This window comes from Dunckerocampus dactyliophorus, chromosome 18 (genome assembly GCF_027744805.1).
Source record: "Dunckerocampus dactyliophorus isolate RoL2022-P2 chromosome 18, RoL_Ddac_1.1, whole genome shotgun sequence".
In the NCBI taxonomy this organism is placed as follows: domain Eukaryota; kingdom Metazoa; phylum Chordata; class Actinopteri; order Syngnathiformes; family Syngnathidae; genus Dunckerocampus; species Dunckerocampus dactyliophorus.
Genome location: NC_072836.1, coordinates 13,889,241 through 13,910,281, shown reverse-complemented (window position 1 = coordinate 13,910,281; position 21,041 = coordinate 13,889,241). Strand labels below are relative to the sequence as shown.

General features: G+C 40.0%; 1 protein-coding gene across 8 annotated transcripts in view; it reads left to right on the top strand.

Moving 5' to 3' along the window:
- The window catches only part of tanc2a (tetratricopeptide repeat, ankyrin repeat and coiled-coil containing 2a), a 61,125-nt gene that overhangs the window by 14,680 nt on the left and 25,404 nt on the right, over positions 1-21,041 (top strand). For 2 of the 8 annotated variants that reach the window (XM_054759150.1, XM_054759151.1), the window contains exons 2-6: positions 2,053-2,130; positions 4,891-5,001; positions 15,554-15,696; positions 16,939-17,128; positions 18,025-18,342. In XM_054759150.1, coding sequence (XP_054615125.1) covers positions 2,073-2,130; positions 4,891-5,001; positions 15,554-15,696; positions 16,939-17,128; positions 18,025-18,342 — 820 coding nt within the window. In that variant the 5' untranslated portion in view covers positions 2,053-2,072. The other 6 variants (XM_054759152.1, XM_054759153.1, XM_054759148.1 and 3 more) reach the window with 6 other exon arrangements.

The window sequence follows — 21,041 nt, the reverse complement described above, 5'->3', positions numbered from 1 at the left end:
CTGTTTTTAAGACTGTAATGACATAAGCTTTGACCTATCAACTCCACAATATAAGCTAATCATTGCAGCACTGTGGCAACATGAGCCAGGATTCAGTGAAATGCACTGAGTGAGTGGTTCTTGAATTATTATGGTAAAGACCTAAAATTATAAGGCGATCTTTGACCTTTCATGAGGGACACGCCGATTGCTTCCAGGTTAAATACGGAGCAATTTATCAACGAACACGCTGGACTTTATTTGGATCGGATAAATGTCAACGACATATAATATCACGGATAAAAGTAGGTAAAATGCGACTGGTAATGATGAATAATTTTGCCCACTTTGCGTGTTTTTTTCGCCGCTTCGTGCACAGGACATGAACGGCGACCTACGAGAGGTAAAAACAACGGCTGTCAAAACGAGTTACACTGCTCCATAAACACAAAATTTGTAACTCACCCGACGAAAAAAAATATTTCAAAGTGCATAAAGATCTTCTCCAATGTATATGAAAATGAAAAAATCATACCTTAGACTTGACAATGGTTGTTAAACCGCCGATTGCTGGTCGAATTGAATGATTCTGCTTTGATGCTGCCGAGGTCGTGACTGAACGTACGTTAGGCTAACACAAAATGGCGGACACGACGAAGCATTCCCCTGCTGAACGCGTATTTGGCGAATAACCGGCGGAAGGACACAAGTTTTGTTTGGCCAAAGAAGGCGCTTTTTATTTTCTAATTCAATATTTACTAGCAATACGCAAGTTACGCTGTGAGTTCGAAGTGTACGTACATAACTGGCTGGACACGAAATTTGGGTGTGTTAGACTTTTGTCCAAATAATCTTATTTTACTCTTTTATACACAAAAAAATCACTTTAGTTGCAGAGTTGAGTATTTATTCCATGAATATATACCATTGTAATCATTATGGAGTTTGTTTTTCCATGGAATTATGTTCTTCAAAATTTTCATCGGCAGGCGGACACGAAGGTAATGTACTTTTCACTAATGATTACACGACAGTTATATTTTTTTTACACTAATAATATTTGAATAAAACACATTAGAAACCAATTTCAGACATCATTCTTTAATTCTAAGTAGAAATCATGACCAAATTATCAGAGAAAATATTGTTTATTTCACAACAAAAGTAGACATGCTTTACATGTAACATTTCAATGTCCAAATATAGACACTTTTTTACAACATAGCCGTGCCAGCGCAAAATAAAAACATAAACAGGCTTAATTTATGGTTGGGTAAGCTTCCTCACTCTATAAACGTCAGAGTGATAGGGATAGTACACATTGTTAGAACAACAATTTCAAATACTACTCAAGTGAAGTTGAAGACAGCAAAGGGTGCCCTTGATCTGAGCCATGCACATACATGTATGCACGTGTTTGTATGTATTCACATGTATGTTTTAGCAATTGATGTATTACAAAGAGGGGGTAGGATTAAATAAGCTCTGCTTCTCCCTACTCCTTTTCGGACATATGCATGTTCGAAATACTGTAAATGAAACCAAACCAAACATTACAGTAACATTACTGACACCTAGTGACCAGTGTAGAATACTACATATCATCAACCCCTTGATCACCGCAGCTCTGAAAGTTGTTTCAAAGTTGTTTGCTTGTTATAGCTTAGGAATCTTATTTTGCAACAACAAAGATGCCCAATGATTTTTATGGTAACAATACAGAAAGCTCTGTGTTGGCAAGTCTTGCAAATTAAGTTAGTTTCAACCGCTTCCTGTTTTCTTTCATCTCTTTAAGTCCTTTGTGTGTCCTGGTATCAACATGCACCTCTTTCTACCTTTTATCTGTGGAATCATGATGTACAGATCAGTCTGCAGTGAAAGTCTACTGGTGTCTGCATTGAGGGTAGATAACGTTTGACCCGACCCTTGCAGCGTCAAGCTAAGGCTTCACTCTTTCTTCTTCTGTTGTTCAATTTAGGCTGCAGTCTGATTCATAGGTCAGATTTCTGTGACGTGCTGTAAACAATGTAGTCATCCATGAACATTTCTTAATGGTTGATTGTCTCTTGACAGGAAGTACATCGTGAGCGATCATGTTCCGAAGCAGCCTGAAGATGTTGCTGGGAAGCAAAGGCCGCAAGAACAACAGTGGTCAGTGTCACTATGTGTCAGTCTCAGTCTTGTGAAACAACTCTGTATTGTCTGTATTGTGTCATCTCTTCTTAAAGAAACTACTATATGTACTTATATTGGCAAAGAAGACTAATTCTTTCTAAGTGAGTTTTCAGAATTTGGGATCAGTTATTATGACTCAGCATAGGTGCATTTCAATTCAAATATAGTGGAAAAGTTGATTTCAGTAGTTGACTTCACAGAGTGAAACTCTCACATAGATTTGTGACACAGTGAACCGTTTCAACAGTTTTCGAATTTTTAATATAGTCTGTAGCTAATAAGAACCTCAAATTTAGTATCCTCTTGGGCCTTTTAATGGTTTCGAAGTTCAACTTCTGAACGATATTCGATTTATTGAGATTCACCTGTATACAAAGCAATAGCACTATGTGGTTTTCTATCTGTGGAAAATAACAATACGCTGTTCGGAAATTATAATAGACAAAATAGTCATACTAAATATGCAATCGTCCCTTGTTTATTGCAGTTAATTCCAGAAACGACAGCGATTAAATGAATTTCTGTGAAGTGGGATTCAATATTAATACATTAAAGAGGTTTGTAGTCAGAAAAAAACTTGTTTGACCTTCTAAAAACTTTTTTTCAACATTATTAGAGCCCCGTAGACATGAAATAGCACCCCTACAGTCACCTTTACACTTGTATTACCCAATATAGTAGAACTAATAATTAGGGCTGTCAAATGATTAAAATTTTAAATCGGATTAATCACGGTTTTCAAATTAATTAATCCTGATTAATCATCATGTCATACTATGTCCGAAATATGCCCATTTTTACAGTATTTAAAGATAAATGACAGGATTATAGTGCAGAATTACATATATATTTGTATTAACTGTGCCAAATGAATTTTAAAAAAAGTAATCAAGTGAAGAGGTCTGAAAATCTTTTTACCTAACACTGGTTTCTTTAATAGCAGAATATTTGAATCAGACTTCAACTGTGTTATTTTGAGCAATGAGGAGTTGCATTCAAAGACACAACGTCATGTAAGTTGAATTCGCATGTTTTGAGTGAAATGTCTGGGATTTCGGAGCACGCTTAAATGCAGCAAATTGTATTTAAGCATTAGGAGTTACAAATAGAGTGATAAGAATATCCACTTGTTTTTCTTTGCATTTCTGTTTATTTAGACCACACATACATGCATATAAGACATTTTTGTGATTTTCGGAGTGTCCGGGAATGCATCTCACGGTTCTGTCTCGTGACAAAGTTAAAGTGACTAGAGATGCGTTTGTTTGGAGTTGGAGATACTTACTGTATAAGGTGCTGGAATTGTACTGCTGTTGATGTGTTCAGGGCAGAATAAAGTTTTAAAAGAGCATCAGACTCTGTGGGACTCTGGGGGGGAGCTACACTATGCCACCTTCTGTCGTTATAACACACAGCCGTGGTTTGCCATGATGCGTGTGTGTCAATTACGCTAAAAAAATGTACGTAAATAATGAAATTAATTAGTTGCCGCAATTAATGTGCTATTTTTGACAGCCCGACTAATAAAAGAAAATAAGCCGTCTTAGACATAAATAAGATACTCACACATTAACATGGACATTGACAGTGTACTTTCTGGTGGCTGTTGTCTCATCAATGTAACATTACTGACACCTAGAGACCAGTGTAGAACACCCTACTGCCGCTGTTTATGGTTATGGAGAGCCTCACAGTGCACTTCAATCGCTTTATGCAGCAAACATTCACACAGGAGCTGCTGTCGGCCACTCTCTACACCGCTTACCTCCTTCTGGCACCAAGGACGCTTGGCTAGCACTCAGCTAACAGTCAACTATAGCCAGCTGACGTCACACATGTCACGTCCCACGTCCCGCTTATTAAAGCCGCACACAAGTCATAGATACTGTATTACACTTTATATGTCTCATACATCCTTTGTATATTTTTTTATTTTGCCATTTTTATGCTTGAAAATTCTTAATTTAGGCCATGATTATGTACAATTTGCTTAAATATGCATTTTTTAAACTAATAGTTGACCATATTCAACCACAAAACGGCGATCATTTAATAATTAACTTTTAAAAAACCGTGATAGTGTGAGGGCGCAATGATCTAATGGTGATGTAGCGAGGGACGACTGGACTGAATATTTTTTGCCAAAGTCTTGAAGAATAATTTAAACGCAAACTTATTATTAGATGTAGATTATGATTATGTATTATATTGATGATATAAAAAATTTATAATTATATAATTATATTTATTATATACTATAAATTGGGCCGCACGGTGGTCTAGTGGTTAGCACATTGGCCAATACAGGAACAGCCTGGAGATCGGGAAGACCTGGGTTCGATTCTCCCCTGGGCATTTCTGTGTGGAGTTTGCATGTTCTCCCCGTGTGCGCGTGGGTTTTCTCCGGGTACTCCGGCTTCCTCCCACATTCCCAAAAACATGCAGGTGAGGTTAATTGGCGACTCTAAATTGTCCATAGGTATGAATGTGAGTGTGAATGGTTGTTTGTCTATATGTGCCCTGCGATTGGCTGGCGACCAGTCCAGGGTGTACCCCGCCTGTCGCCCGAAGTCAGCTGGGATAGGCTCCAGCATGCCCCCGCGACCCTAATGAGGATGAAGCGGTATAGAAAATGGATGGATGGATGGATATACTATAAATTATTATATATGTTATTATATTATTATTACTAGGAAGAGTTCTACATTCCTCTTGAATCTTCCTTTTTTATTACAGGCGGCGCCAGCATTGACTCTGGGAGCTCAGAGATAAGACTGATAGAGGGATTCACTCGTTCTCTTCCCTCCTCTCCACTCCTCAACATTCGTCTGGCCAAAACAGCAACTGGTAAGTGCTGTTTTTTCTTCTTATTGAGTGCCAATCTGACCAACACATCAGGACTTCTTGTGAGGAATGGGTCAACCATCCGTCAATCTTTTTTTTTGGGTTTTTTTTTGCCCATCGTGTTCATGGTCAAAAGAGAGGGGCGGTTGGGTGGCAGGGTCGATGCCTATCCCAGATGATTTAGGGTGAGCGGTAGGAGACACCCTTGAAAGATCGCCAGTCAATCACATTGACACATAGAGGACACATTGACACCTATTCACAGTCATATCGATGCCTACTGTTTTATTGTTAATTCTTCGACCACCTTTTGGACTGTGTTAAAAAATAATAACAATTATATTGTGATATAATCCTTATATATTATAATAACACTGTATATTAGATTGAACTTTCCAGAGCACCTTTACCCTCTATATCAGCATCCTGACAAGCGCACATCTGTGACCTTTTATATTGTGCTTAAGGGGGTGACTCCTAATTTTACTTCATGAGAGATAAAACACAGAAATGTAAACCACTCCTTGTCATCATCGGCAGTGCTGGTCCTCATCCTCCTCCTCCACAGGTTTTGACACACTTTCACTAAACATTCCCATGTGCAGTCTTTCTAAGGCTCTGTCAAAACAGCATGATCAGAAAAATGTGGTCTGTAACTGTCTGTAATGTATTTGTTTTACTAAACTATCCAACCCTTTCACGGCGCAACAGTGAGTTGAACTTGACCGACATGCTTGCTCTCTTGTCCCTCAAGTATGATAAAGCACATAAAATAAAGACATGTTATTCATAAAGACATTTCATTAATGTGATCACTCCTCCTACACGTTTTAAGTGATGACCAATAAACTTGCACTATTGTGGGTTGTATTGCTAAAATCCAGCAACTCAGCGTATTTGTGTAGTGGAGGAGAATCATTGTGTATCTGCTCGTTCAAGAGAAAGACATAAAGATGCGCTAAATACAACTGTATTGAATTGTCGTCAGGTAATTACCAAAGTCAATTAAAAATACTTAAGTGATACTGCACATTTTGGTATCGATACGAATAGTGCAAAATAAATAAACCACAGCAAAAACTAGCATTGGCTCTCACTTCAAATCTTTTGACTTTTTGCCACCTCCTGTGTCCAGGAAGTTATTACTGGAGTTTGTAAACAATATAACAATAAATAAATATAACAGTGTAACAATATGAACAACACAACAAAAAACTGATATTTGTGAAAATAAAAATACATGACAACTAAATAATACTGTAAAGAGAATGCTATGTATCTTTCAGATATTATGCAGGTTCTCTGGCAGTGGCAGTTTAATCCAGAAAGATCAGAAAAATTGTATTTTACCGACTCTGGAGCAGACCTGAATATAAGCCACACCCACCAAATTTAAACAGAATATACATTTTGTACATACAGTATAAAAGCCGCATTTTTCTAGAAGCCGCAGGTGTCCACGTTGTAACATGGGGTATTTACACAGAAGGGCAAATTATAAACCTTGCAATCGTACTGATAGCCTGTGTTTCCAGTGTCACTCATTAGCTCCGATGAGTGAGATGTGAGATGCTTTTTTTCATTGGAGTTAAACAGCGACCGCGGTCCAAGCAAAAGCTATAATAATTCTACACTTGAGCAAACTTGCTTAAGATTTGTCAGATCAAAACACAATCCCTGCATAAGACTTCGAAACGTGATATTGGCGTCTACTTAGCTACAGTAATCCCTTGTTTATCACGGTTAATTAGTTCCAGACTCAACCGCAATGAGTGAATTTCTGCAAAGTAGGATTCCTCTTTTATAAATGGAATAGTTTCATTGCTATGGCATAGAAAACCTGTGTACGATCTTCTAAATACCTTGTTTAACATTATTAGACCCTTCTAGAATTAAAACTTTTACCCTTAAATTAGTATTACCCAATATAGTAGATAATAAGCCATTTAAGACAGTTTACTTTGTAGGAGAGCAGAATCGATGGCGGGCAGGAAGTGACGTCGAAGGTTCACAGTTGAGTTTTAGCTTGTTGTGGGCTGTGACTGCAACGGTAATCTGTGTTGTTATTTTTATTATTATTATTATTATTATTATTATTATTAGAATAAAAATAACTGCAATAAAACCCGGCTGTTCAAGTCTGGTGCTTCGGTGGTGGTCTCACCAAACCATTACTGACACCCAGTGACTAATGTAGAATACTACATTCACAAGTTGTGGTCTTAATGACTTATGCTGTATTTGTATTTTAGAGTATTTAGCAATTTTTATGCTTGAAAATGCTTAGTTTGGGCCCAAAATCTGCAAAATTTTCAGAAAAATGCATTTTTTTTGCCTAATGGGCTGTAGTCAACCTCAAAACAGGGATCATTTATTAATTAATTAATATGTGAAGGACCGCTGTACAGTGAGGGAGCGATGTTTGAACCGCGATGTAGCGAGGGACAACTGTACTTGAGTTCAGTACTTCCTGAATCTGCACTGTAAGCATCATAGGAAGTGTTGTTCTTTTAGCCATAAATAATTCATTGTTGTTTAAGATGCAGGATTAAAAAGAGTAGTGGTTTATATGCCGGAATTTACAGTTTACCAAACTTGAAACTTGCAAACCTCTCCAATAGCTTCTTCCAATATTTAAACTGCTGTTCATTCCCCTACAAACTTTAAATTCCACAACATAAGTTACCCTGGGGTGTAAGGCATAAATAAAGTTACAAATTGCTGTTCTTTTTCTGCAATACAATCAATTTTCCATGTGTGATTTGTGGTCTGATGTTTTCTGTAGCCTCGTGCACACAAGCTCAAAAGCGTATTGGCTCGCTCTTGGGCTTCTCCTGCAATCCGTCCCTCTTTCTCCTTCGTGCGAGTGTGTAAGTGTGTGTGTTTTTGGTTGGAGGAGGGGAGTTTTGATTCCCGCTGAAGTCAGACGAGAGAGATCGTCTTTCAGACCAGATATGGAGGCTCTGTCGTTGAAGGGAAAAAGTCTTACAAGACTTGAAGACGTTACTTGTTTACTGGCAGAAGATGATCTTCATTCAAACTTAAGCTTTATGGATGTTTTTTTCTTTTTTAGACTGCTCTACCTGTGAATAAAAATGGTGCCCTTTTTAACTAAAAGGAGCAGTGGACACCCCCCTGGGTTGATGTGAGTTGCGGTCAACTTTAACGGCTCTATAGACATTCAGTTTGCTGACCATTAACTTTGTTTTCCTGTTGTACTCACTTATTCTACCTCTGTGGAGTCAAAGCTGGAGTATCTCAAGTGATTTTCTATTCCTGGAGAGACTCGTCCCTCTTATCTTCTTATTCCCCCCCATCTGTCTCTCCTTTCTCCTTTGTGCTCTCTGGAGGAGGAGCTCAGAAAGTCAGTGGTGGTGATCAGTCTTTTTTGTCACCAAGAAATCTGAATGTAGGAATGAAGATTCGAAGCTGAAAGGCAACAAATGACAACGTGTTGAAGAACCTTTTCCCTCATTCATTAAACCAACGGAAAGCTCTTTTCTGCAGTGGCGACAGCCCTTTGATGTTTTGACGCCACCTTCCACATGGAAACACTCTGAACCAATTACATTCTGGCTTGTAGCTAGACATGGACTGCACCGCGGCTATTTTGAAAGCATGTGCCCGTTTAAGGACCATGTGGTGTCGGCATGAACGGACTTCAGTGCATCACCCGTGGAGGTTTCTGGAGAGTTGCCGCTGTGGTCGAGATGTTAGGGCGGTTGGCACTTTTAGCCATTCGTCCTCACTCCGGGGCTTGCTGTTTTATGTATGCTGCTGTCTAACACATGAGGAAAACTCGGATCTGTGTCGGGATTGGGTCGATCTTCCCATCGACGAAACGAGGAGAGACAGGAGAGGGCGAAGATGTGAGGAAGGTGAGAGTCGAGAGCAGTCTGTGTCCCAAGTATTGGATCGACACATAGAGAAAGTTGCACAGTATGTCTTTCTGCGACTATTCTAGTCTGGTGGGGGAAACAATTGTATGAGCCCCCTGCTGATTTTGTAAAGTTTCCTTTCTTAAAAAGGCATGAACAGTCTATTGTGATTATGGTAGGTTTATTTTAACAGACAGCACAGAGCATCCGTAGAGAGGAGTTGACCAAAATCTCTCCTGAGATGTGTGCAAACTTGCTGACCAACTACAAGAAACATCTGACCTCTGCGCTTGTCAACAAGGCTTTCTGGGGGTTTGGTTTATTTACTTAAATAATTTTCATGCCACAATTCTATAGTAAGTGTGGACCAGTAGGACACTGTTTTGTTCTAAAACTGACTTATGACCACATAACAAGGGATGTCCCGATCCATCTCCAATTTTTTTGGCTGATCTGATACTTTGACAATGTTATGACAACTGAAAATGCTTTTAGCAAGTGACTAAAATCAGCACAACGCATTTTTATAAAGCTTATTTAATTAAATGTTGAATTTGCTAGTATTGTGTGTAAATCAACTAGAGGTGCACGATAATTATTGGTCCAATATGAGCAATTATGACGTTACGCCAATAAATCTGAGCTGAGCTAATTAAAAAAAAACAAAAAAAACACCCCAATGAGTGGAGATTACCCATACTGGTGAAAAAATCAAGCGCTCCTTTTTTCTCCTGTCTGTGATGTTAACTGCCTGTTGTAACTTCACCTGAGCTCAACTAAACAGTCACTGTTTCAGAGGAAGACATTTCACATGCTAGTTGCACCAAATCAAAAACATCAAACTACAACAAACCCAACCTTATCAGCTGCCTGGGGCTTGTTCCTATTGCCGCGGCGTTTGAAAAGTGCAAAAAAGTTTGGCGCTTGATGACTAGACCTTAACCATCGTTGAAGATACTGGCTTTTGTTGGTTAGTAAACCCCTCTGCTGTTTTTTAAAATGTTTTGTTAATACTGATGATGTCATGATATTAGATTAGAAAAAAATTACAGGTACAGTTTGTCAAATCCATCTTTGCTCTAGTCGTTCTTACCTCCAGGTGTGCACAAATTGCAAGTAAAATCTAAATTTAAAAATAATGTATATAAAAAGTTACCGGTTATCGATCTTGAGAATCAGGAAGTCAGGAAGGAATCGGTATCGGATTGGACGGCGATGGGCTGGTTGTCCAAGCAATAAATTTGAATATGTTTTCAGTGATCCGCTTTGCCTTTTTGCTCTCATTTAGATATTTGTCTTTCCTTTGAAAGACCAGAGTTTGTTGCTTTGGTGTCGCAGCCTTTTCATCGGTAGCCTTGCTAATACTTCATACTTCGTTTTATGTTTGACGGATTCAGTTTGTGGTATTGAATGCAGCTCTGCTAGAGCCACCCCTTCCCTTGAAATTGTCATTTTGCTGACATTGGACTATTTTCATGTACAATGCAGAAGTATTTTCACACGACTGAAATGGGTTTGTTTATCTTCACGGCAGCTGCAAATACACCAAACACTTTACGGCAGCTGCCGTAAAGATCGGGTAGGCTCACCCTCCAACAATAAATAAGGGAAAAATGCGGCATCTGGACATCTCTATTTATTAATTGCTAGTATTTCTAAATCACTTGTGTTCCCGTCCAAACCTTGAAAGTTGTCATTTTAGTGTCTGAAATACAGGTGATAAGCCTCTTTCACAAAGATTTCCCAAAAAACTGCCGCATCAGAGACGTAGCATTTAAGGCAGTCAGCATTTACACATTACTACCTCGTAGGGCTGGGCGATATGGAACCAAACTCATATCCCGATATATTTAGGTTGAATATCGATATACAATATATATCCCGATATTTTTTATGTTTAGATAAGTCAAAACCAAACATGCGTGCAAAGCTGTTTTATTAAAATGTAAAAAATCTTATCAAAAAATAGCGGCTGAAATATAAAATAGTACATTCTCTCTTTTTTTTTTATAAATATACAGTGCTCAAAAAATAAAGGGAACACTAAAATAACACATCCTAGGTCTGATTTAATGAAATATTCTTATAAAATACTTTGTTCTTTACATAACTGAATGTGCTGACAACAAAATCACACAAAAATGATCAAGTTACAGTGTGTTGTTTATGTGTTCCCTTTTATTTTTTGAGCAGTGTAGAAAAAGTCAAATCTAATCTTCAATCTCAATCAGGCCGCACTCACGGTAGTCTCTCTGCAGCCGGGTTAGCGCCGTTAGCGCTTCCATGTCACCATGATGACAGACGGTAAACATGGTTTATACCGTCTTTATACAGCAACCTTTATACTATCTTTTACGCTGTTCCCTCCTGCTACGCAGCCTCTCCTCCGTATCTCCGCGAGGCTCTCCGATTGCTCGGCGTAGCGAAGGGGTGTGTGGCTCAAAGCTAACAGCGGCTCCTGAGCAGCAACAAGCAAGATACAAGCTACAAATGCAAAAAGATGAATATCCATAGCTGAACAGTATTTATATTTAAAAAAAAGAACAATTTCTTACCTTTATCCCTGTGGTTGTGTTGCACACTGGGGGTTGTTCCAAAGAGGCTTTCTGGGAGGAGGACGTATCAGTAATGAGACCACTACGCTGCTTATGCAGTTATCACTTCCCATTTTATAGGAACAGATACCCATACATGTTCAAGAATACCATCATTATCCTTGATGATTTGTCACCGCCTTTCAGCAGCTTGGACGGGGCATGGAACCAATGTTGATGTCTCCACTGAGCGCCTTGCCATGTCTAATTTCAACCCCACTTTCGCGCTGCCACCAGAAAAGTCTGTCTCACTGCCTTGGGAGTCATAATGGAGATTTGACTTTGTTAAAAAGAACCGTCCTTCTTCTCAGTCGCCAGTCCTCCAATGTATTAATCCCCACCATCATATTACTCTTCCACGCGCATGCAACTAGTATTCTTTTTCTTTTTGTACAGTATTAAAAATGTATGACCACCTGTAATAGTATAAGTAAAAAAAAAAAACAAAAAAAAAACACCAGCTTATAATAATAATAGATAACAAGTGATGACCCATATGCTGACTCTGTCTTCTACATAAGTAAAACATGCAGGGTTTAGTTGCTCGCTGAACTGAGCTTCGCAGGGTCTGCTGAGGTTATCCTCTCGTGTGACAAGGTTTTGTTCAGCTTTGTGTTTCCCAAAAATGTTGGCCAAATTTGGAATTTTTTAGTTCTGTGTAGTCTGTGATCTCCTTGCCTGAAAATAAGTAGGGTCCGACTCCAAGATGATGTGTTTGGGGGGGGAATAAGCAAGTAAAGTTGTCTGAGGTTTGGAGATGGTGTAAAATCTGTCAAAAAGATGTAAAAACAGTAAGATGTGATAAAAATAGTGCATACTCTTCCACCAATTATGATAATGTTTTTGAATCCGGCTTTTTAACTTCTGTCAAGTGGCTTTGGTTACTGGTTTCTTGGTTTTAGAAAGAAACAGGCGGTGTATTTTTAGTCGCACTACAAAAGTATGGGCCGAGGAGTTCAGACACAAGTCAGTTCTACTGACTTCTGATTGAAGATCATGCGGAGACAAATACTCCGAAACATGTCACGCAATATTATCTCTAAGTGCTAGTCTCATCCTTTTTACTTCCTTCATCACTCAAAATTGGACAATCTTCATGAAATGTCTGGAGAGGGAAGCGAGATCAGTCAAAAAGAAACAACAAAGGAAAGTGGATCTCTTAAAGTAAGAAAGTAAAAATTGGGAAAGAATAGACGGAGCAAGTTGAGGAAAGGAAAAATGGAATGGTTGGAGGAACCAGATGCCGAGGAGACCGAAATGGAAAGTCTATACTCCTTGTTTCTTTCTGTTTTATTTTTGCTCTGCGACATACACACTCTGTCATTGGCTGACCACACATGACTATGTGGTTGCACACACAATGCGTTTCTATTATTCAACCCACTAGTCATCAATTTATAGCTCTAATTATAGACTTGTCAAGAGCCAGTATGAGTACGTATGCTGTGGTTTACATTCTTGTGTGTGTGTGTGTGTGTGTTGTGAGGACATGAATAAGTGCAGTGGCATCAGTTATTTCATTTAGTGAAAGCTAATGTTGGGCTGATCAAATGGGTCTTTTTATAAAAAATGTTATACTGTTGAAAATGTACAGAAGAAATTTATAATACATAGCCAAAAAATACAGAGACAAAGTGAACTGTGGTAAATAGTCAAACTTAAAACCAAAAAATAAAGTTGCCGTGCAGACAAGCAAACCGCTACTTTCTGAAAATGATGACATCTCTGTCACATGACCAAAAGTGACAGGCCAACGAAATATCTGAATACTTCGACTGGCATGAGTCACCCAGTTGACATTCTCCTGATTGATATATTTTTTTGTCTTATACGCCAAAATGACTCGCAGAAGTATTCCACTTTGTCGTCATCTAGACGAGCCTTGGAAAGCGGCGGGAAATGGACTTCATGCGCAATGCATACTTCTTTTAAAGTTTTGGTGTCATGTGGTTCTGTCTGCATGTCTGTTAACTGCACCACAGGTTGGTGTACCTTTTTATGTATTACATCATGTTCACCCAGTCATTCATTCCCAACTGGATGAAATTATTTACTAATCTGTATGCGTGTTGATGCCAATTTGTTTCAACCCGGCAAAAAAAATGTATTCTATGTAGACAAGGCCTCAGTTCAGTGGAACCCGCTGAAGTCCATCAACAACCTGTCTGTGTGGACCAACTCCTGGTCCACCATGTTCTTGTTATTTCTACAAAGTGGCCACTTAAGTAGACATTGACATACATGGTCGACCGCTTTTGTTAGCATAAAATTTGGGACCCAAATCGGTAATTTCTATGAAAAGTAAGTCAGTTTATGGCGACATGTGTTGTAGTATTGTGAACTTCATTATTATTGCCAAGCAGCGTGAAACGACAACAGCAACATAACTAGCATCTCGTTGCACAGCATTAAAACGTGCACACAGGCACTACCTGTTCAGCGCAAAGTAAGTGTCAAAGTCAAAACTTGGCGGTATTAACATGGATTCTACCACAGCCACTAAACATATGCACCCATTTTGTTGTTTAGATTGGCAGCCAATCACAGGATGACAGATTTGTGCATGTACAAAAGCTATATTGCCATTGTAGTCAAGACATACGGTATGCTGAAATTACCACAGTAGCTTTGTTAGATAGGAGCACAGTATAAAATATCATATGAAAACATCCATCCGTTCATTTTCTATGCCGCTTACCCTTATTACAGTCGCAGAAATGCTGGAGCCTATCCCAGCTGACTTCGGGCGAGAGGCAGGGTACACCCTGGACTGGTCGCCAGCCAATCACAGGGCACATTCATACCTATGGACAATTTAGAGTCGCCAATTAACCTAACTTGCATGTTTTTGGAATGTGGGAGGAAACTGGAGTACCCGGAGAAAACCCACACCCATGCATGGAGAGAACATGCAAACTCCACACAGAGATGTCCTAAGGAGATTCGAACCCAGATCTTTCCGATCTCCTGACTGTGTGGCCAACATGCTAACCACTCGGCCAACGTGCGGCCATATCAAAAGAGAAGAATCCAAATAAAAATATGCATAAATGCAGGAACACAATGTTTTAAAAATCCTTCATCACTCATTCTCCTTTGTCTCTGGCCAGAGGCACACGGAAATGTGAAAGCAATGGCTAGTTTCAGAGGGGGAGTCGAATGTCTCACTCGTAACATTCGTTGTTGATTTATTTACAGTGGGGAAAACAATTATTTGATCCCCTGCATATTTAGTAATCTTAACAAAGACATGAGCAGTCCAGGATTTGTATGGTGGGTTTTATTTCACAGCGAGTGACAGAATATCAACAAAGTGAATAAAATAAGTAATTCATCCCCCACCAACCAGCCTCCACCACAATGGGCAAGACCACAGAGCGGTCAGGTGGCCTCAGGAATATGACGATAGACCCTCACAAGGCTGGGATAGGGTTGTCCAAATTACAATTGTGTTTGTACATGTGTCGATGTGATGAAGTGATATTATGGAATGTACATATCCTGTATAATACAGTAGTCTCCTCCTACCAGTGGGTGCGATTACTCCTCACCTCATTTGGAAACATTGCCAATTTTTTTCGGTTGCAGTTTTTAGTTGCTCTGCGTTCCTGTAATTTTTTGGTGTATGCAGTTGCAAAGCAGTAGCACTGCAGTGCACTGCAGTGGTAACGATACCAGCTCTCATCAGAGCGAAAGAGTAGCCAACACCAACCAACCAACCAGGACAAATCTCAAGTAAAACTTGTTTGCGTGAGTGCTTGTTAAATAAATATCTTGGGGGGAGAAAACTGATCTAATGCATACTGGACTGGAGTGGTTTCTCTAATTGGAGTGAAAAGACTGTGGCCTCAGATACTCGACGACTTGTTGCTGAGAAAACTCTGGTTTGAATAACACCCTGAAGAGTCTGCAGGTTTTTGTGTTTGGGCTGTACGATGTGTCACTGTACGGCTGCTTTTGCAAATAGCGACGCGTAACACATCCAAGCCATCTGTGTGTTGGCAGGTGCATCCCGCCACATCTGACAGTTATTTCCTAGTTTCCCAACATCACTTTCTTTTTGTCCTCTCCCTGACTCTGCAGGTGAAGAAGAGGAGGTGTTAGGACCGCCTCCCTCAGTGGATGAGGCAGCTGATGCTCTAATGACACGACTGGGCTTTTTATTGGGAGAAAAGATCATCAGTGGAGAACCTGGCTCACCGAACCATCGCCAGGTTGATGGACAGGTAATCATACATCATTTTCCTAGATTTAACCAAATCTTTGATCATGTTGACCATTATTTATTTTTATTTACCCCAAGTACATGTTATTCATCTTTATAATAATGATTATGGTGAATTTGATAGGCTTTTCTAACAGATGATTTAACAAAGAGGTGTCCCTCAAGGCTCACTACTAGGACCATTGCCCTTAGTCTGAAAACAACTGCTGCACTCCACTCAATCAGATCATTGTACAGTACAGTCGTCCCTCGCAATATCACTGTTCAGTTATCACTCTCTCGCTATATCACAGGTTTTCAGAAATGAATTAATAAATGTGAGCTGTTTCGTGGTAGACTGTATTATTCAAAACAAATTGAAATATAAGTCATTCTGGTCACTAGAAGGCAGTGATGAAACAAAACATTGAGACATTATCTTACATGACATTACCTTAACACTGCATGAAGTCATGAAGTCTCAGCCATGGCATTGTCCGACACGATTAAGTGCAAAAAAAGTAAACCTCATCCTCCTTCCCGAGGATGTACATATTTCTTTCAACAAGAGAGGAGAATTATGACCCCAGATAAAGAAAATACATCATTATGGTGGCACGACACTAAATACTTGTATAGCATTTCAGTATGTGGAGTTACATTATTGAACAGATTGAGCAAAAAAAACTCAGCCAGTTTACGGTACATGCATACGGTTCACAAAGTATATGGAAGAAGAAGCTGGCTGATATAATTTATCCTGAATTTAATTAATCATTATTGAATAAGTTATAGCTTTTTCTCTATTCTGTATTCTATACAATGTTGCTGTTTTTTCCTCTTGTAATTATTTATCTATATCCTCTTTGTTTTAATATATTTTCCAATGTATTGAGTTATTTAACATGTCAGACACTGGAAATGAACGAATGCAGTAAACGGTAATTGCTGAGGGGTAAGATGTAAGTGTAAAGGTGATGTTCCTCAGTGTGACGATACAAATAAATCATGACCATTACCATCATTCATCTTCTCTTAATTTTAATCTAATGTGAGGAGCTATTAGGGGAGACCCAATATGCTATATTTTCTCAGAAGGGATGTTCACATTAGACAGTGAACAGTCTACTCATCACTTCTCCATTCCATTCCTAATGTGTCATTTGAATGTTAAGTGGTTCATTGCAAGGGGTTTATCCTAATCAAAACAGATTATGACATAGTCTATACATTTTTTTGTTCTCGTTCTTTATTTCCTCGACAGCAGAGAATCTCTCCTTCCTCCAGCCTGGCCAGCAGCAGCACCTCCCCCTCCTCCACCTTACAGCCCCCTGCTGGAGTTGAGGGTAACAACAACAACAAGCACACTTCATCCATCCAAGCCTCTGTCACCTCCCCCTCATCAACACTGGAGAGTAGAGATAGCGGCATCATAGGTATGGAGGGTGCTGTAGGTAAGTGGGGGAAATAAGTATTTCATCACCTGCTGATTTCGTAACGTTACCCCCTGACAGGGACATCAACAGTCCACAATTTTATGGTTGGTTTCTTGTAACAGAGACAGAATATCAACAAAATTCTCAAGGAGAAAAAACATCCCGTAATAGTTGTTCATTTGGATTTTATTGAGGGAAATAAGTATTTGATCCCTTACCAACCAGCAAGAAATCTGAACCACAAAGATCTGTGGCCAAGAAGCACAATAACCGCAAAGACACATGTACAGTCCCGTTTGCCGTTGAACATCTGAATCATTCAGTCGAGGCTTGGCAGAATATGATGTGGTCAGATGAGACCTAAATTGAGCTTTTTAGTATCAACATGACTTGCGTTTGGCGGAAGAGAAATGCTGAATACGACCCTAAAAACACCATCCGCGCTGTCCAACAGGTGACTAGCCAACATTTTGCTTTGCAGCAGTTTTGCTGCTAAGGTTGCAGACATTGAGGGCCTGATGAAAGAGGCCATGTATTGTAGAATCTTGGATGAGAACCTCCTGGCCCCTCAGCCATAACACTGACGATGTGACGTGGATGGGTCTTCCAGCACGACGGCCCAAATCAACAAAGCAGTGGCCCAAGAAGAAGCACATTAAGATCCAGCAGTAGCCTAGCCACTCTTCGCACGTTAATTCTGTCGAAAATCTTTACTTAATTTCCTGGATTTATTGTTAATATTGTGACTCTTTCTAGTAAAAGAAACCATTAAAAAAATCTGAACTGTTCATGTCTTTGTCAGGGGATATACTTAAAAAATCAGCAGAGATTAAATGCATATTTTGTCCACTATCTACTGTAGTTCTACAATGAGAAACTTCCAGTTGTCAATTATGAACTAAAATGTCTTGCAGCCACATTGACCAGCTATTCTGTTGAATCAGCACCAGAGCATGATGACAACGCCAAGCAGCCCAGCGACGGTTACCAAGGCAGCAGCCTCAAACTCTGGGGGCACGAGGGATGGCCTGTGGTGACACCAACCTCCTCTTCCTGTATGGTTGCGACAGGAAGCTTGAACGATGACTTCCCGTACAGGGCAGAGGACAGCATGGCCTCCACATACAGCCTCAACAAACTCCACCCAGAATGGGGACAAGACTCAAATCGCTTGTCTGGATCCACCCATTCCATCCCGCTCTACCTTACGCCCCGCCCCAATTCGGTTGCTGGTAAGATGTATGATGTGTTTGTGTGTGTGTGTGTGTGTGTGTGTGTGTCACTGCAGTCCCTCACTGCATCTTCCTGTTAGGAAGGAAATATCTCTCCTTCTCAACTTTCTTGAGCTCACAAGCAGCATTTGTGTACTTTGGTGTATTTCGTTAAGACACTAAAAAAAGAATGCATCTTTTTACCATAAATGAACATTTAACGTCACTTTACTTTTGTTGTATCAGACGTCTGCAGGTTCTAGACATGATGCAGGATGCCAGACAGCCAGCAGGTCTTGTTTTGATTGAGTGTCCACACCCGGTCAGCTGTGTCACTGTCATGTGGGGTTGTCCCAAGGAGGAGAATGGAGTGAGGGGTCATCATCAGGACAGGTCGTAAAGGGGGGGGGTGATGATGGAAGTGGTGGTTACCATGGAGAATGAGAAGGCGTTAAGGCAAAGTGGGAAGGAACAGCAGGAGGTGTTAAAATGAACCTGTTGAAATAGGCACTCAGCTCATTTGCCCTGTCCTACATGCCCTCCTGCTGGCGTTGGTACTTTTGAAGCAAAAACAGTAAGCTGCCTCATTCGTCTCTATACTTCTTCAGTTGTCCTGCTGGAATCGTAGGTAAAATGGAAATCCCACGGTTGGAATAGTTACATTGTTGAGGTATAGCAATGATAAACTGAATCTTGATTGGTCTTTTCTGGATTGATGATGGAAGTCGTTATTGATGTGCTGTTTGCAAAATACGCACATCATTTCTGCTACCAATATAATATTGACGAAGTACAGGAACTTTGGAAATCTTACGTGTCCGCCGCCATCACGCTCATTAATTATACCGTCGGTAGTGCCTTGAATACCTTCTGTTTTGCTTCTAACAGACACCAACTGTAGCTTGGCTATAGTTATGAGGCCACATTACTCCATGTGAATGAAAGGTTAACTAAATCACAGGGCGGTGATTGAGCGCTGCAAAAAAATAAGCATGTTTTGAGTGCCCCTCAGCTTTAAAGTTTGACTCCCTTGTCCGCAAGTTCTGAGAACATGACATATACAAAGTGACTAGGTTGCAACGTGGCTGTACGCCGTCCTCTCTTCCCCTTTTTTCTTGGTCACTGACGCATAAACGCTCAAGAGGAGCACTTTGGGAAAGGAAGGAAGTAACATGTATGACGTCTTATAACACACACACACACAGGATATGAAGCAGAGTCAGCGCTAACATTCTCTGTGGTGTGAAAGGGTTGTGACTGCATTGACTGTTTTCACACGTTTTGGTGAGTTTTTCTCTTCTTGTAGGCAGTAGGTGTTTTTCAGCGTTTTGTAAAGAAAATGTACTTTGAGTTTTAATGAACTTCTACCCCCCCCACCCCTTTATATATTAGCTTGTGCTTGGATCTGCATGGTTTGGAGCCCTACTTTGTAGTGTGGTTGAACTCTTACATGTTTTCCTCATGATGGTGTACACGTGCAATGTTTCGTGCAGTGACGATTTAGATACAAGCACATCAGCTTGTATGTTCACATTTGCTCTCAAGCTATAATGTTGCCATCACCACTCTGACCTGTACTACAGTGATAATCAGTATAGATAGAATTCAAGTTAAATATTATCCTAGATAGAATGTTGTGCTGTCAAAATGGGCTTTCAGCAGATGGATCCAGCTACAGGTGCATCTCAGCTAGAATATCATGCAAAAGAGTTTATTGATATAGAATTTATTTGAGTTCCAGCCCCTCCTCAGCGTATGTAGCCAGTGAAATTGCGAAAACACTGATATGCCGGTTGATGGGCAGGCTTTTGTCATGAGAGCAAGGAAGTCCGTGTAATGCAGCAAAGGAAAATGTGGACTGTGCGCCTTTTTGAAGTTTTTTTTTTCTGTATTTTACAAACAGTCAGGCCGAAACTGTTTTGAAAGACAAGGTACAGTGTTAGGAAGCCATGGAGCTGTTTGCATGGAGTTTGAGAAGACTTTGACCAAGTGTGACCAATGGAACACCTTTGGAACGCCTGATCTTAACTTTAGAACAACCTCTGTAAAATACAGTCCTCAATTCGTAGTTATTAAACTAGTTATTTTGAAGACACATTTTTCTGAAAAAAGTTGTAGGCAAACCTAAAAAAAAAAATCCTTTCAAAAGAGACCAAAGTCATGCCTCTTGTCTAAATGGTTCAATTACAGCTTTGTTTGCGTTGGGTATGACTTTTTTTTAGGTGTTTTATCAACAAAAAAAATCCTGGAATGCTAAGGGGTTAAAAGTAGTGCTTCTCAAATAGTGGGGCAGGCCACGCTAGGGGGCCGAGGTGAGGTCCGGGTGGGGGATGAGAGGCAAGGGTGGGGCCCTGTCCACACAGGAACGTTCCTGAGATTTTTGGCGGGTTGAAAAAAAGTCACGCCCATGCTGTGCCAGATTAGTAAATAGTTGCATCCAGATGGGAACGAATCACTGACTACATTTACATACAGTCAATATTCCGGTTTCTGAACCATTCAGAATAACCCGTTTACATGGGTGACGTGAAAAAAAAAGGACACAACACGCGTAATTTTCACGTATTCTTCCAGTTTCCAAAAACAACAACACCGGCACGGCGGATAATGAATGCCTTTGTTTGTGTTTTGGTGCTGGTACTGACGCACCACCAGTACTTGACACCATTTTGTCTCACTTTCTTCATTAATGGAAGGCGAGAACGTGAAGAAATAAGAAA